This window comes from Bidens hawaiensis, unplaced genomic scaffold (assembly GCF_021521415.1).
Source record: "Bidens hawaiensis isolate Kalapana, Puna unplaced genomic scaffold, B.hawaiensis_p1.1 tig00022579_1, whole genome shotgun sequence".
Lineage (NCBI taxonomy): Eukaryota > Viridiplantae > Streptophyta > Magnoliopsida > Asterales > Asteraceae > Bidens > Bidens hawaiensis.
Window position 1 is genome coordinate 383416 of NW_027493524.1, and position 18092 is coordinate 401507.

The 18092-nt window shown below is 33.8% G+C and overlaps 2 protein-coding genes across 3 annotated transcripts; both read left to right on the forward strand.

Annotated features, from left to right (window-relative positions):
• The first annotated feature begins 3480 nt into the window (after positions 1-3480).
• On the forward strand, positions 3481-5839 carry LOC143565918 (ADP,ATP carrier protein 1, mitochondrial-like). 2 transcript variants are annotated; one of them, XM_077052752.1, is made up of 4 exons: positions 3481-3577; positions 3887-4241; positions 4966-5337; positions 5439-5839. In XM_077052752.1, exons 2-4 carry the CDS (start codon positions 3909-3911, stop codon positions 5718-5720), a joined length of 987 nt encoding a protein of 328 aa, XP_076908867.1. In that variant the 5' UTR covers positions 3481-3577; positions 3887-3908; the 3' UTR covers positions 5721-5839. The 2 variants fall into 2 exon arrangements, with proteins under 2 accessions (XP_076908867.1, XP_076908866.1); XM_077052751.1 differs by lacking the exon at positions 3481-3577 and having other exon boundaries at positions 3785-4241.
• A 1366-nt stretch (positions 5840-7205) lies between these two features.
• On the forward strand, positions 7206-12192 carry LOC143565907 (uncharacterized). The gene is made up of 12 exons (XM_077052741.1): positions 7206-7746; positions 8474-8676; positions 8758-8955; positions 9054-9125; positions 9208-9303; positions 9399-9478; positions 9853-9928; positions 10020-10230; positions 10335-10531; positions 10612-10711; positions 10819-10908; positions 11421-12192. Exons 1-12 carry the CDS (start codon positions 7206-7208, stop codon positions 12146-12148), a joined length of 2592 nt encoding a protein of 863 aa, XP_076908856.1. The 3' UTR covers positions 12149-12192.
• Positions 12193-18092: the final 5900 nt, after the last annotated feature.

Consider the following 18092-nt stretch of genomic DNA (forward strand, 5'->3'; position numbering starts at 1 on the left):
TACCTGCCTATATCACACTTCATATCAGTTCGGTATTTACGTAATAAACCAGTCACATCATAACATTCGTACACACTATCAACCACTTGGAATTTACTATCCTTGGCGATACGTGCAATATCCGAAGATCGTTCACGTACCGACAAGCATTATAAAATATATACCTCGTATAACATCTATAGCATACACTTACCACTTAAGGTAAGTGTATTCACACTTCACATCGAGTATGCACACAGCCCCGAAAACATAACAAGGAATGGGGCTAGAAACTCACCTGAACTCTGCTTCTTCCTCTGATAGTTATAAATCCCTTCTTTAACTGAGCTCGGCTGACTTGAACGAGTTGAACTACGAACACGGTTAAGCCTTGATGTTGTTTTGGTCCGTCACGACGTTCCAGCACCAACAAGCTCGAGTTTTCGCCTTCGGATCTTGGTTCGGGTCGTGTGTGTTTTGGGTGTGTGTGTATGGAAATGAGGATTAAATGGTGGTTAATGGTATTTATATTTAGGGATCATGGGCTTAAGCCCATGAACTCTCCTTCCTTCTTTCATAACCCAAGTCCATAACCCATATCCATTACCCAACACTAGCCCGACCCATACCAACTCCTACTCTATTTATTTATTTCCCGATAATCCGAGTAAACTTTCCCTCTATTATTAAGTAATATAATTAATATCATTTTGGAAATTTCGGGATGTTACACAAAATGAGCGGTTTCCTGCAATATTCCAACAATACCAACGTTTTCCAGCAAGATTCCAGCCAATTTCCGGCCAAAATATGTTTATGTATGTATACAACTGAAAATTACATGTAAAAATGTGTGCGTGTATATATAATACTGAAAAATATCAATTAAAATCCGATCTGATTAATCTCAATTAATCCCGAATAATCACTAGTCCCCACATCACCGACAAACTAGCGATTAGCGATTTTTACAACACTGCTCATAACCCATATAAAGGATTTGATTTTTTTTTAATTTCAAAATATTAGTGCATGTTTGGGATTGCTTATTTAAAATGTTTTTTGCTTTTTGGAGAGTCAAAATTTCCAAAATGCCCCTCCAAAAGCACCAATTTGGAGCTTTTAGGTGCTTTTGAAGGGGCATTTTGAATATTTTGCCTCTAAAAAGCAAAAAACATTTTAAAGAATCAATCCCAAACACCTCCTTAACGGTTTGGTTGGAAACTAAAACTGAAGTAAAATTGGAACCCTTCTTTCTCTCTCTTCCCTCAATTTTCATATTGTTTATTCAGATATGAGCAACATCGATTTTAAGATTTGATATTCATACTCACCACCGCTCTTTCTCTTTCAGTGTGGTTCAAGCAACATTGATTTTCAGATATGAGTGATTAGTTTTCAAATTAGTGAGAGAGATCTAGTAGGAAATGACAAGGTTTGATGGTGGTGGTGTACGACGCTGACGATCTTTTTTCTTTCAAATACGTACTAGTCTAATTGATTTAAAAGTTATTCATAATTTTTTGTTTTTATTTTCCTCTTATAACTTTTAGAATATGATATTTAATTTATAAAAATTTCAAATATTATAATTGTGTAGTCGTAAACGGAGCGTACAAATCAACAAAGCGACGTGCTTTAAAAAAATCTTAATTTGTCGTTGCGACGTGCTTATTTTTTATTTATCTTTAGATTTAAGTTTTTTTAAAAGGAGTGTACAAGTGATAAAAACACAATTTTTAATTTTTTACATTTTTTTCCTCCTACAACTTTTAAAATATGTTGAATAATAAAATCTTAATTTTCCATTGCGACATAATTGATTTATCAACGTTTTGACATTAGTTTTTTTCAAAACCGAGTTATGAATTTGAGGGTAACATCTAGAACACCTACGTACGGCTACATAATGCAAATTTGATGGTAACATCTAGAACACCTACACGACTACACCACACATATCTTTAACTTGTGGATCTACACAATTCTTTACTCCTCTACGATTATATTATTAGTTACAATACATTCGTACATTATATCTTCTTAATTACTTTTTTAATTTTAGTTTTTACGAACATAGCACAATTCCTAATGAGTTTGGAGGAATCAAATGCTTTCTCGACATCCTTTCTTGAAGACTCATGTCTTTGTTTGAATTTTATCGTTGGTGGGTTTGAAGAAAGAGCGAGTCGAGAAGCAACTGTTGCAGTTTTATGAACAAAGACTTACGTTGTAACTGAAGCATTTGAAATTGAGAAAATACGGTTTATATAACAAGGATTTTGTGAGTGAAAAGATCAAGAGCCCTAGAGTTTAATATTGATGAACAAGAGGTTGATGTTGGAGAACATGGCGTTACAACTAAAGCATACAAATCAAGTCACACACTCCTACTAGCTTTTTGAGGAATTTTTAAAACACTTGTGACATGATCATCATATGAACTTGGTAATGGTATTGGATAATGGGCCGATTTAATAAAAGACAGAAGGATGTTTCATGCGTTTAGAATTTGAATGTCTTGTTAATTCGGGCCCAAATTCTTTTGGTCCTATTTGCTCATCCCGCATGCCTTTTGGGCTGGTTGTGCAGAGAACCAAATCCACCCCGTTTAGAATAGATGCTAATCCATTTTTTATAAAATTTTAAGGTCTATTTTTGGGTGGAGGCTTTCAAATGATGGATGTAGCTTGTTTGAATGATCTTGCTCACACTTTCTAGATTTCCAAACGGACCAAACCATATACACTATACATATTCAATTTTGGTTACAAAACATGATTCAAAATTGAAAATGACTCATAGCTAGGCAATTTGGACCGAATACTTTTTGACCCATATATACCTTAAAAATATAAAAAGTTCAAAATTACACGTGTCATCCTCTTGGCTCTTCCAATGCTTCTGGAAATTTTCTTTTCTAATTGATCCTTCTAATAAACACAGTAGAGTACACATTATGACATGAAGATTAATAATTTTGTCAAATTCTTTTTTAAATAAAAAGCCAAATTAATTTGTGAACTATACTTTTTTAAATAAATAGCCAAATAAATAAAAATGTCAAATTTTATTATATAATTTCTGATCTCTAGTCAAAAGTAATTTTATTATATAAAAACTATCATTATTGTTGTTTATTTATTAATAAATGTACTTTAAAAAAGTATCTATAAAAAAACATTAGTAATCTACAATAACTGCCGTTAAAAAAAATCTACAATAATTCAATTTACGATCAATTTCGACATGAGTTGGTGGAAGATATTTATCTATAGTGTTCAATAAAAGATTACTACTAAGAATAATAATTTAAGTGTATGATAGAAAAGTAGCATATAGTGACATGGGTATCGGTCAAAAGTCAAAAGTCAAAAGTCAAAAGTCAAAAGTCAAAAGTCAAACAATATTTGGATACTGATTTGTTATTTTAAACCTGGACCCCACTCGGAATATTCAACGTGGGCACCAGGCCCGTTATATATAAAGTTAACTAACCCATAGTCACAATTTTTGTCATTCATATAAAATCCATAGTCTACACACATAACAGTAACACGATATTTCATCCACCTTCTCCAACAAATTTAAATTTAAGGTATTGTATTGGGTGTTCATAAATTCATTCAAGATTTGAATCACTTAACCGAAATCAATTAGTTTACTCGTCTTGCTAGTTTGGTCATGTTCAAAACTTGGAAACCGCCGAGTACATTGAACCGATCACTTAACTTTCTATTTTTTATATATACATTCTTTCTTTATTCTGAGAATAGACGGTTATGATTAACGTCAGGAGTTTCAAAAGTATTGTAACTTCGTCATTCAAAAATAAAAACTTTCTTTTGTATCATTGAACACTTTGTTTTCCTGAATAGTAAACTAATAATAAACGTTTCATCCGCAGAAATATCATATATATTGAACATATGGCTGATCAGAACCAACAAGCGGGGTTGCGGTATCCGGTCGTAACACAATATTCATTAGTAGCTAATGCTCCAGCAGAGAAAGGGTTGGGTGGATTTGCAATTGACTTTCTTATGGGTGGAGTTTCGGGTGGAGTTTCCAAAACTGTAGCAGCTCCACTCGAACGCGTGAAGCTTTTGATTCAAAACCAAGATGAAATGATCAAATCGGGTCGGCTTTCAAAGCCATACAAGGGTATAGGGGATTGTTTCACTAGAACGGTTAAGGATGAAGGAGTTTTGTCTTTGTGGAGAGGTAACGGTACTAATGTTATCCGTTACTTCCCTACTCAGGTATGCTATATATTCTTTAGTGGTAATTTCGACTTATTTATTTATGAACGGATTGATTCGGTTAATATCTAACGGGTAAAAAATCGAATAAAAATTGGAAAATTCCATGAAAGAGAATTATGACAAAGCCATTTTACAACCTGAAAAATCATGAAAATAGTAATTAAAATAATGTCTTAAGTCTTAACCGATGAGTTTAACAAAATAGTCTCAAACTTTTAAAAGTTTTCAAATCAACTGCAGTGTCTCTCGGCGCAACCGATTTCAATCTTGGCACGCCTCAATGTTGGTGTAGCAGATATCCATGTAGCAGAGCGTGCCATGTAGAAGCGTCTAGTTTGCTAAAACAACTTCTTAACTAAAACTAGAAATGTTATATGATATTTTTATAAAAGGAAAAAGTTGTAACTATTTTGTTAAACTTATTGTCAAAATAGCTATTGTTACCAAATATGAGAATATTGTATGGAGATGGTATTGTTTTTTGTTTTATAAAACATATCAAATAAGAAAGTATTAACTAAAATGAAGTTTTAGTAATTCTAGTTTTTAAATATTGTTTGAAAGTTAAATTTTAATAGTTTTAAAACATTTTCTAAGTTATGGTAATTTTATTTTTGTAAAAAAGAATTAAGCCTTAAACATGTGTGAAACTTATAATAAATATTATTATGTTTTGGTATTTTTAAAGATTACAATGTTCTAAGCTTGGATTATTGGGCAGGCCCTTAACTTTGCATTCAAGGACTACTTTAAAAGTTTGTTCAACTACAAAAAAGACCGCGATGGCTACTGGAAGTGGTTTGCCGGAAACCTTGGATCGGGTGGTGCTGCGGGTGCTACCTCCTCGTTATTCACCTACTCTTTGGATTATGCACGAACTCGTTTATCAAATGATGCAAAGGTTACAAAGACAGGAGGCGAGAAGCAGTTTAATGGTTTGATTGATGTATACAAGAAAACTATTGCATCAGATGGTGTTGTCGGGCTATACCGCGGATTCAACATTTCATGTGTTGGTATAATTGTGTACCGTGGTTTGTATTTTGGGTTGTATGATTCTTTGAAGCCTGTTCTTCTCACCGGATCATTGCAGGTTAGTAAGTTATATTGTTTGGTAATAGGTCAAAATTGATTTAGTTAAAATGGTTGCATTGATTATGACAAATGATAAGCTTTTGAATGTGTGATATTCAGGATAGTTTTTTGGCTAGCTTTGGGCTTGGTTGGGCGGTCACAAACGGTGCTGGTCTTGCCTCATACCCAATCGACACGATCCGTAGAAGAATGATGATGAAATCTGGTGAAGCAGTCAAGTACAAGAGTTCTCTTGACGCGTTCAATCAAATCGTGAAGAACGAGGGTGCAAAATCACTGTTCAAGGGCGCAGGCGCAAACATATTGCGTGCTGTAGCCGGTGCCGGTGTTCTTGCTGGTTATGACAAGCTTCAGGTCATTGTTTTTGGCAAGAAGTATTAGTTTAAAGAGGCATGCTTTTTAAAGGTAATGGGTTATAAAATGATGATGATGATGATGAAATCTTTCCTGAGTTTTGTTTGTGTATAAGGTTTAGTATCAGAGTCCCTGAATTGTTAGTGTTTGTGTTTGTGTTTGATTTAAAGGTTTCAGTTATTTATTGTTAATTGCTTTTTGTAATAGTCTTATTCTTCCGAATCGCCATGTGGATTTTTAAGGTATTTAAAGTTATAAAACAAGAAATTGTTACTATGATTGGAGATATATGACGGTACAACTAGCGTAATCTTATTATGCAACGGTTTTATAAGTAGCATAGTGTTATTTACGCTACTTGTAAAATTGTTACATAATCATTAGCTTGTTGCCTAGTTGGTTTTTAAATAAAGATATATTGATTTTAAATAATCTCAATTATCAGTTTTTGACCGCTGTAGTTCCCAACTAACAAAATATGTAGAGACAGTCCCACTTTTTAACATGTTTGCTTCCAAAGATCCACGACTAACGAAAGCATAACTCTGTTAGACCCTGATCTCTGGAAAAAATGTTTTCGGTCAGAAAACTCGACATTTTCGTCCGAAACCTCTTTGAAACCTTAGATCAGACCTTTAAGAACCTTTTTTTAGGAAAACCCCAATTATTTAGGTTGCCGGAACCCTAGGTGGTGGTCGTTAGAAAAACATTTTCTGCCGAAAAACTCTCTTTTCAGATGGAAACCTTTAGCGGTGGTGTTTAGATAACGGTGGTCAACGGTGGTGGTGGTATTCAAGTAATGGTGGTCAACGGTGGTGGTGATGTACCGGTTGAGTTTTTCAAAGAAAAACGTTTTTTTGGTGGTTTACGCTTTAGTTGGTCGTAAATCGTTGGAAGCAAACATGGCATTAGATTCTGTACTTTCAATAGCTGTTCCCGAATTTAGGGAGACCCCTACGTTCAGATCGGTGCTTCAGGAGATCATAAACAATTTTTCACTAGGGGTTGGTTGCCCCTCAAAAATGATATTTGGATTCGGTGGGTTCATAAGGACTAAGACTGTCACCAGCCAATTTATTAGTTAAGAGCCAAATGTAATAGTTGATATTATATAAAACCAATATATCTTAAATAAATTTAACAACCCCAACCCCAACTCCATCCATCCCAAGAAACAAAATTTAAATAAATCACATCTCCTAAAGTAGTGGAGATAATGACACCGAGGATAACTATTTTCTTTCCAAACAGTTCCACGTCCATGGCTGACCTCATAATTGTCGGTAGCAACAATACGTGACATGAAACCCACAATCACAATTCAATTCAATTCAATTCAATTCATTCACATTATCCTCCTAATTTTGCATGCCTCCGTACATGTAAATCCATTATTTCTAATTCACTCATGCAAATACATATTCATTCTCACTTTCGTTTCCATTGATATGTGATCATTCGAATGTAATTTCATCTAGGGTTTCACGTTTTTTCGATATTAATATTCACAAAATGAGATTGAAGATGGACATACTTTATATTATGATTATGGTTTTGGTATTGGTTTTGTGTTATGATCATGTCATTGGCAAAGAATGCACCAACACTCCAACTGAGATCTCATCACACACTTACAGACACCAATTATTAAGTTCAGACAACACTGCATGGAAACAACAAGTGTTGTTATCACACAACCATAACCATTTGACTCCCTCCGATGAATCCACTTGGGCGAGTTTGATCCCAAGAAAAGTGTTGAAACAGGAAGACGAGTACGCGTGGATGATGATGTATAGACAGATGAAGAATCAAATTGTTAAGTCTCCTAAAGTTTCCGGAAACTTTTTGAATGAAGTTGCTTTAAGTGATGTGAGATTGGACCCCGATTCGATTCATGGTCAAGCTCAACAAACCAATTTGGAATATATGTTGATGCTTGATGTTGATAGATTGGTTTGGAACTTTAGGCAAACCGCGGGGTTGCCTACACCGGGTGTCGGGTATGGTGGTTGGGAGGCGCCGGATAAAGAGCTTCGTGGTCACTTTGTAGGTTTGTTGTCTTCCCGAGTGTTAGTTGGTTGTTGTATTTGTTTATTTGTATTCGTTTATGTGATAAAAGTCGAGTTAATATCGTAAAAAACCACTATGTATCCTTATTTTCATGAAATAGTCATGGTATAAAAAAGTACATGAAGAATGTTACTATTACTAAGCTAATTTTGTATATTAGAAAGAAGCCTATAAACTTGACTAAAGTGAACATAGTGGTTTTAAAATTTTTTTGTATTAACAATGACTTCTTAACTTCAAGATTTGTCAAAATAAGATTGTATGACTTTTCTTTTGCCAAATTGTTGAATGTATCTTTATCAAATTTGACTGATTTTATAGTTAACAAGTTATTATTTTACAAATATGTTCACAAGTACATTCCTGTCTAGACAAATTAAGGGACTTGAATATACAAACATTAGCTTAGTGACTTTTTTGTGTACTTTTTACTGGTTGAAGGATATTACAGTCATTTCTAGACAAATTTTTTGGTTATTTCACACCCCATTACCAGACAATTTAATGACAGTTAGTGAAGAGACGTAACGCATCACAAATTTTCATATAAAGATGGTTTTTTTGTAAACCTGCAAGTTGGTATGTATACCTAAAGGATGAAAAGTGTATATATATTTTAAAAAATGAGAAACTATATTGGTTTTGTCGGGGAATTAACTGGTAAAAATTTCACTAATTTAAGAACTTGTTTTTGAAAATATTATCAGGGCACTACTTGAGTGCCACAGCTCTAATGTGGGCAAGTAGCGGTCACAAAACTTTAAAAGAAAAAATGACTCAACTCGTATCAGCACTCGGTGAATGTCAAGATAAGATGAACACCGGGTACCTCTCGGCTTTCCCAGCTGAGTTTTTTGACCGTGTTGAAGCGAGTCAACCTGTGTGGGCCCCATATTACACCATTCACAAGGTAAAACTTTACCATTTTAAAAAACTTGATGCAACTCTTCGATCAAATTCTACATCATATATACTTTCTTGTAACTGGCAGATAATGGCAGGGTTACTTGATCAACATGCTTTTGCTGGTAATGATCAAGCTCTAATAATGGTTATAAAAATGGCGGATTATTTCTGCAAACGCGTGAAAAATGTGATCACGTTGTTCAGTATCGAACGACACTGGCAATCTTTGAATGAAGAATATGGCGGGATGAATGATGTCATGTATCAGCTGTACACCATAACGGTATGTTGAAACCTTAACCGACATCATATATTATGTTGTTTGCTTCATTTTCTTATAATTCTGCAAATGTTACTAAATGTGGTTCTTGTTGTTACTAGGGAGATACAAAGCATTTATTATTGGCTAATCTTTTTGACAAACCATGCTTTCTTGGACCATTGGCTTTAAAGGTAAGTTATATAGTTATATGCGAATGTGATTATTTTTATCGAACAATATGGATAAATTATATGTAACAAAGAACACCTGCAGGTCGATGAGTTATCTGGTTTTCATTCCAACTCGCATATTCCAATTGTTGTTGGATCACAAATGCGGTATGAAGTTACTGGTGAATCTATATACAAGGTACATAATGTATTAATATACACATTAAGATGATATTATTATACAAATACAACTTCTTTAGAAAACAAATATCTGGTTTTTTGAACTATTATCAGGATATCGGGATGTTTTTCATGGATGCGATTAACTCTTCTCACATGTATGCTACCGGAGGGACATCAGTAGGCGAGTTCTGGTAAATATAGCAAATGGTCACTTTCTTTTGTGCAATATTATAGCAAAGTTCTTGAGACTGTATATTTTTATTGCTTATAAATACGAGCATTTTTCGCATCTTATAAGTGTGAAAAAGGAATGTATACGAACTCAGCTATCAGTTAACATTTTATGAACTGTTCGGTGGAAAATTCATTTATGTTTGTTTATAAAATTTTTTGTTTATATTCATTCGTTTAACTTCATTTATGTTCTTTAATTTACATTTGCTTAAGTTCGTTCGTTTGTTTGGTTAAAGTTAAATGAACGAACATGAACTTGACTAGTTCAGTTCGTTTACATGACAAGTGAAAATAAAATATAAACAACGCATTTGCTGGTTGGTTTTATCAGGACCGACCCGAAAAGACTCGCAACCACCTTGGAGCTGGAGAATGAAGAAACATGTGCCACTTATAACATGTTGAAGGTATGCCAATGATAATAATAAAAAATTAATCTTATATTTTTCAATGTCACATTATGATGATTTTACATTTTTTTTGTAATTGTGTTTACAGGTCTCTAGGATTTTGTTTAGATGGACCAAAGAAATGGCGCACGCAGATTATTATGAACGCGCGTTGACTAACGGTGTTTTAAGTGTTCAAAGAGGAAAAGAACCCGGGATTATGATTTACATGTTGCCATTAGGCCCGGGAATGTCAAAATCCTTCGGATTCCATAGTTGGGGCACACCGTACGATTCCTTCTGGTGTTGTTACGGGACAGGTTTGTATATAACATTTTGTATACAGATACATAGTGCAAATATATATACATATGTAGTTTTATAATTATATATGTGTAAATGAGTTTTCTTTTCGTTTATGTAGGTATCGAGTCGTTTTCAAAATTAGGTGATTCGATTTACTTTGAAGAAGCAGGAAACAATCCCGGGCTTTACATCATTCAGTACATATCAAGCTCGGTTAACTGGAAACTTGGGCAGATTGCTATCGATCATAAAGTAATACCGGTTGTGTCATGGGACCCGCGCCTTAGAGTGACAGCTACTGTCTCCTCAAAGAAGGTAAAAAGGTTGTAAAAAGGTTATATTTGTTATATTGCTTGTTCGTTAATTTGCAAACGCGTGCTAAGTGTTTTCTGCAGGAAGGATCGTCGTCTACTTTGAACTTTAGAATACCGTTTTGGACTACAAAGGATGCAAAAGCAACACTTAACGGTCAGAATATTCCTCAAGTATCTGCGGGTATGAATCTTTTGATCGCGGAATAATGTATTTATAAAAAAAATATGTTAAAGTAGAAGATTGTAGAATTTAAGTTATGAGAGGGCTTATAAAAGTTCTTGATGTAGGTAAGTTCTTATCGGTCACGAAAAAATGGAGCTTGTTGGACGTTATTACCCTTGAACTGCCAATAACACTTAGAATGGAGGCTATTCAAGGTAATATGTTTCTTCTTTTGTAGGGTTATATCTGTGAAACAGCTAATCTGTTACTCATTATTAACTCTAGGGGTCGGTTTTGGGATCAAAGCGAACTAAAAAGCGAAAATTTGGTTTTAGGTTATTGAAAACCAGTTGGTTTGGTTTTTTTGGTTTTGTCGGTTCGTTTCAGTTTTTATCGTTTTTACCATTTTGGGCCGAAAAAGTTCCAGGTCCCAAAATAATGAAATTGGGATCCGAAACTTTCGAGTATAAATTTTTGTTGATTATTACACATTTGGATTTAAAATTCTTGGGTATTTAATAAAACTCTATAAATTACTGAAAACTAGTTTTTTCAGTTCGGTTCCAATCGGCCCGGTTCATTTTTTTTGGGTTTATGGTTGACAGCAAAACCGAACCAAAAAAGTCAGTTTTTCTAAAAAAATATAAAACCAAATTCCGGTTACAATTCAGTTATATCAGTTTCGTGCACACCCTGACTAACTCAAACGAAAATGCTAATTTTCCAGATGACCGGTCCGAGTTTGCTTCTCTTCACGCAATATTATACGGCCCGTATCTCCTCGTAGGCTTGACCACCGGTGATTCCGACTTAAAACCTGCATCAGGTCTTCTTTCCAAGTGGATCACTCCTATTCCATCAGATTACAATTCCCAGTTAATCACTCTTTCTCAAGAAACCGTAGAGTCAACACTCGCTCTAGCACATGCAAACAAGACCGTCACAGTGATCAACTTCCCAGCCTCAGGAACCACCTTTTCCGTGTTCACAACATTTAGAATAATATCAACTGATCCAAAAACAAAGGTGTCATCATATAAAGATGTCATTGGCAAAACCGTTATGCTAGAACCATACAACCTCCCTGGAATGGTAATTGTACAGCAAGGGAAAGAACAAGTACTTGGAATAGGAAATGGAGTCAGTGATTCCGCTGATCAGCGGAATGCTGAGTTCCGGTTGGTGGGCGGAAACGATGGAATGGTTAGACTGGAGTCTGTGAGCCAGAAGGGTTGCTTTGTGCACAGTTTGGATGGAGTGGTGAAACTGAGGTGTGATTCTGGTGAACCGGATTCCGTGTTTGTGACCGCAACTAGTTTTAAGGTTAACCGTGGAATCAGTAATTACCATCCGATTAGCTTTGTGGCTAATGGGTTGAATATGAAGTATCTTCTGCAGCCTTTGTTGAGTTTGAGAGATGAGCAATATACTGTTTACTTCAAAATTGTTTCATAAAGAGTGTTCATTGAAGTAGGAATGAAACTTACACAAGTGGTCCTCTATTTGACTATTTCTGGTCGGCCCGGGCCTGGACGGGCTGGGCTGGGCTGTGTGGTTCGGTCCGGGCCTTAGTGTTTTAGGTCCTGAGTTGATCATGTTAACCATTTCGTGCAGTAAATATTAGGACTATGTGCGGTAATTGTTGTACACTGTCTGTTTTTATTATGGCCCTCATTACTGAGGGGTGATTAATTGCTTAATGCTTATGTTTACATTTTTATTCTTATGTAAACAAATATGATCATGGAAGTTTTGTAGCAACCAGAAGACGACTCGCGTATTCACAACTGATGTGGACACATCCTATTTCACGAAATTTCACGAAAAGTTTATCCACAAATTATGCTCATAACTATGAATTTACATAAAAAAAAAGCGAACAAAAATGATTAATAAACATTTCTACGCTTAAACTGCAAAACCTAAGCGTTTGTTTCGATTTTAACTTCAAAGTTTAGGCATAAAAAGGTTATGAAAATAAATGGGTAATACTGTCAAACTTTAATGCTGGTCTGTTTAGCTAAACAAAACCTGTTTAAGAGATTGCATTTCATAACAATTTGAAAAAATTAAATGAATTATCGGAAGCCACTTTGTGTATCAAAGCCAGGTTTCGATCCTGGCACCTGTGGGTTATGGGCCCACCACGCTTCCGCTGCGCCATTTTGAATTGGTGATATCATTTTTATTCTATGTTTTAATAACATATTCGGTTTTATTTTTTTTTGTCTGATATATCTCTTTTTTTTTAAACCGTTGTACTCACACATTTAACTTTTTGTACACTAAATAATTTTATTTAACATTTATACTTTTAGATATGTAAGTTAAAGAAATGTATAATTATGTGAATGGAGAATATTTAGGCCTGTAAATGAACCGAACGTTCGGTGAACTGTTCGTGAACCGTTCAGCGGGAAGTTCGTTTATGTTCGTTTATTGGATTGGAAATATATAGACGATTGTGAATGGCTTGGATCAAAGATTCGTGTGATTTTGCTTTTTAACTAGTAAGGCAGCAATATACCATTGATTTTTAATGACTACATTATATATACAAAGGCAAATAGAAATTAGTAGTTACCGAAAATACATATGGGACACGATTACATGTTTATGACATCAAATTTACAATCTCCAATATGCTCCAATTGAACTTGATCTAGCTTTCACCCAAAAAAAAATGTTAAAATCTCAACTTCCTTCACAATTGCATTTAAATCCGTATTTTTTTACTATCGAATATCTTATTGTTCTTTACTCTCTAGATATTCCACAACATAATCCGAACAATACAACATTTGTTAGCATTATTAATCGGCGTGTTTAATAAAAGATTATATATCAACATATGTTTTTGTGTAATATACACACACAGAGTTATCCTAATAATCCCTTAAAATTTCGGGGCCTAGGCTAGTTCAAAAAAGTCTTAAAATCACGTTATTGGTATATTTTAATACCTTTTTGTCTAAAATAAATTATATTTTAGAATTATTGGGATACTTCTGATAATTTAATGAATTAGTTATTCAATTGTTTAGATAATAAAACTAGTATTGTTATACTTCTAATAATTTAGCCAGCTTAATTACCTGGTCGTGTACTTGGACTTTTGTATCATTTCAATTATACAACCTTAAATGACTATCATGGACTTTTTGTTCTTCACAAATCTTCAATAATCAGCTTCACATGTTTAGGGATAGTTTGATGGTTTTTTTAATGATTTTATTAACATGCTTCATCCGAATCAGTAAGAGTTAAGATTATTTGATTTACTTAAAAAATACATCTTATAATAGTTTAATAGGCCTCTTACACATTTAATTTTAAAATATTGAATGAAAAATTGACCCAGTTAATTACCCAAGCACACCATCAACACCATCACCCGTTCCTTGCTTCTCCTTTTTCTCTTTTGGCAACCCTCGCACAATTCCACCATCCTTGCTTGATTTCAGCCAATTCCAAGCACAACCTTGTACGACTTATGTTTCCCTACTCGATTTCCGCTCTTATGTTTGCCTACCCGACCTCTAGGGTTCGGCTACGGTTTGAATGGCTAGGCCTAGAAGCAAGGGTTTATGGTTTGAACCGACTAATTGATGTTCGATTTGGTTTCATCTTGCTTTTATTTTACAATTTAGGGGTGAATGAGGTGAGGGTTTAGATTTAGGTGTGTGCGCGCGCACGCGTGTATATGTGTGTGTGGGGTTGGGGGAGGGGTGATAAAGTTGGTCTAAAAATAAGAAAGAGGGGTTTTCACTACCACAAAGTTGGTGAATACAGTATGGATCATATAAATTTTTCCCATTTGACTGTATGACCAGTTGTTAGTTAACGAATTTTAAATTATTAAAAATTTAAATTGTAGGCAAAATTATTTTTTTGTTTTTGAATTTTAGCATGTTTCACAATTTGGATTTTCTATGATATTTTGTATTTTTCTCTTATAATTACTTATCATTTAGTACAATCATTCAAAACTATGACCAAGATCAACACAAAATAATTTAGATGGATAAAATAGTCAGTTATCATTCATAGGCCCACTAAAACACCAATTGCTACCTCAAAGTCCCTTATCAAGTCAAAACTCTTACCGGCTTAGAACTTACCAACACAAAAGTTACTAAAGAGTCCCTTAAATCTTTTAAAATATTTGTAGTAATTTGTTCTCTAGGACATGCCTATTCTTCAATACCTTCTTTTAACTTTTGATTTCTTCATAAAACCTTCTTTCTTATTCTTTTTTGGATAAAACCCCAAATATAAGTCAATTAAGTATTTATTATATGGAACGTTTTGTAGCATAAGAAATTCATATTTACAAGTAAAATAAATATGATTATATGAATGATATAGACATGCAGATATTAAGGGATATCAAATTACCAAACAGATCATCAACTAAACTCAACTTGGAAATTTAAGCTCATTCAAGATGGAAACTCATATCAGGTTACAAAAATGGATCATCAAAGAAGACATTCAAATGGATCATCAAAATAAAATATAAATATGTTTCATATATGTAACTAAATTAAACAATATAGTTGTACCTTAAAAGGAAGAAGATTACCATTTATTGCACTTAAATATGTCAAATTTTTCATCATTCAAAGGAAAATGGTGTAATAATATGATAATGCAGATATGTAATTATTGGTCAAACCACAATCTATGTGGTCCTCTTTATATTATGCATACAAGATCCATTATTTTATTTTATTTTGTTTTTTTTAAATTACGATTTTTTGTGTGTTAGTAACGGCCGAAGATTATTAGGACCAGGGGTGATCCGGTCACTGTTATTTTTCAAATAATAGGGTAAATTTCATGATACCCCCATGTTTGATTTTAGGTATTGAGTGTGGTTGCTCCTAATGTATTTTTTTTTTCAAAATCTAACAGTCACCACTAAATTTTTTTTATAATACCCCCACGCTTGATTTTTCTTTTTATAAATCAAATTTTTTATAAACAAATACTCGCCGAATACCAAAAGCTTTGTTTTTATAAAACTTAAACTTGAATGGGACTGTTTGTAACAATAATAATAAACTTGTTTAAACAAAAAAAAACGGTATTACCATTAGGTTGGGGTTTGAAAACCATCTAGCATTCATTCAGTTCAGGATTCAAAGACACTGTCTCACTGGAGACCACCGGCTACCACTAAGCACACATCGTTGTCGGCAATCGCCTTGGAGACCACCAACCACCACACACATGACAATGTCTCAGCTTTGGAGACACCATACACGTCCCATCATTGAGTAATCGCACATCGCAATCACTAATCAACAAGGTAATTGTTAATATTAGTTTATTATTCATCATTGTTGATTTGTTAAACATTGTATTGCATCTATATTGATTATTGTTCAAGATTATAAAATTAGGGTTTATAATGGTGGAATTGGGGACTCGGGGAAATTGATAAATTAAGCTTATAATTGTATTGTATGGTGAAATTTTGGTTAAACTCAATCATGTAGAATCTTTTTAATTAGATAAATCATGGGAAAGCAAGATGCTATTATTAATTTCTTTTTTCCTTTTCTTAAGGATGATAAATAAAAAGGTAATTTTTCTCCTAGCTACTCACGCTTCTACTCACATTAACACGAATATTTTAGGTATTTGTTGTTGAAAATTTATCGAGTTTTTGTTTTTTTTATTATCATAAGAACAATCGTTTGAACTTGAATGAATGAAGAAAATTAGTTATTTAGATTTCATACTGTTTGATATGCCCCGAATCAAATCGCTGATCCGAACCAAATCGTTGAACTGAATCGAATCACCGAGCAAAAAATTTTTGGGCCCGTGATGCCGGTCACCGCTGTGATTATGGCTAAGCTTCCCCACAATGTTAGACCACCACACTCTTCAAATTTGGAGAGTACCGTTGTCTCACTCTAGCTAGATTATGTTGTCTTAACCGAGTCCATGTTGGCTCCAAAGTTTGGCTTGACGTTCCACCGGGAAACCATTCGCCGACTGCCACTTGGCAGTCGTTGTACCCCCACAAGAGCAGAACTCTCTGGCGTAACACACAGTTATAGTACTATGAATAAATAACAAAGTCAGTCGATCTTGATTCATTTACTAATTACAATTTAACGTACAAAAATTACGCGTCTGCCAAAAGTTAAAAACTTTTAAGCTCGATTTAATTAATGAGAGGTTTATAAGATAAAGGGGAAGGCTCATGTATATTTTAATCTTAACATGAGAGCATAGAAAACAATATTTATTTTATAAAAAAATGAGAACGCAAGAAACAATATCAACTACAATACCAGTCTACATAAACAATGATTTATAATAACAAAGAAAAAAACCTAAAAACTACAACCAAAGAATCAAAATCAAGAACAAAATAACAACAAATTCTAGCAAATATTTAAAACAACAAAAGAAGAAAATCTAATAATAACAACAAAATATGAATTAGCAAATACTTATAACGTTTCACAATCGAAAATTAGCAAATACGAACAAAAAATAACAACAAACACCTATAAAAATAAACCTAATGATAACAACAAATTGGTTTTTACTGTTTTCATGTTAAGAATAAAATGTATTTGATCATGTTTCTATAAGATAATACTCCTAAATGTCAATAAAAATAAAGTCAAATAATTTAAATCTAACATGCGTATGGCGTGGGAACGATAATTCTGTATTATGTATAGACTGTATAACGAAAAGCAATAGGAATTCAATTTTGTCAGAAATAAGTGAAGGAAGCCGAATAACAAATTTATATTAAGAAAAGTTTGCAAGAAATTAAACAATGTCAACGTAGCGATTTGCATTTTTATATTTGATTTCGAGTCAAACCTTCATTTGAAAAAAGTTGACGGTTGATCTGGAATCATGTTACCATGGTTCATACTATTGATAATATACACTGATCATAGATTATGCTTTTACACTAAGTAGTGAGTACAGATGGCTGAATCAAATCAAGCTATAATATGTATTCATAAAAGTCAAATCAAATGATGAAATGGAAAGTTGTATTCAGTTGGAAAATCCTCATGATATATTCTGTTTATTTCATGAAATCGATTGCCTAAAAAGTTATACGCCCCTGAAGATCCCTAATTTTTACCGAGGTCTATAGGAAATCACTATCACCGATCAATCATGTCTTTAGAGACATGCAAGTCTTATAAATCCTGCCAAATATGGTTATCTTGTGTCAATTTGGGTTTGTCTATGTTCTTCACTTCTTCGTACCATCCATTGTGCAGGTTCACACGCTTGTTACAAGTGTCGTTATTTGCATCCTCTATAAATGGTCAAACCGTCTTAATCTCTCTCCTTTATCTTTTCTTAAACGTGTGCGGCCCTGGTTTATCCCGAATTACTTAGTTCT

What these genes read in the sequence shown, in the direction of transcription:
- LOC143565918 (XM_077052752.1), top strand. Translation starts at nt 3,909, where the DNA reads ATGGCTGATCAGAACCAACAAGCGGGGTTGCGGTATCCGGTCGTAACA. An exon ending in TCCGTTACTTCCCTACTCAG is followed by an intron (nt 4,242 to 4,965) that starts GTATGCTATATA and finishes ATTATTGGGCAG; the next exon opens with GCCCTTAACTTTGCATTCAA. An exon ending in TTCTCACCGGATCATTGCAG is followed by an intron (nt 5,338 to 5,438) that starts GTTAGTAAGTTA and finishes TGTGATATTCAG; the next exon opens with GATAGTTTTTTGGCTAGCTT.
- LOC143565907 (XM_077052741.1), top strand. Translation starts at nt 7,206, where the DNA reads ATGAGATTGAAGATGGACATACTTTATATTATGATTATGGTTTTGGTA. An exon ending in GCTTCGTGGTCACTTTGTAG is followed by an intron (nt 7,747 to 8,473) that starts GTTTGTTGTCTT and finishes AAATATTATCAG; the next exon opens with GGCACTACTTGAGTGCCACA. An exon ending in CTGGTGAATCTATATACAAG is followed by an intron (nt 9,304 to 9,398) that starts GTACATAATGTA and finishes AACTATTATCAG; the next exon opens with GATATCGGGATGTTTTTCAT.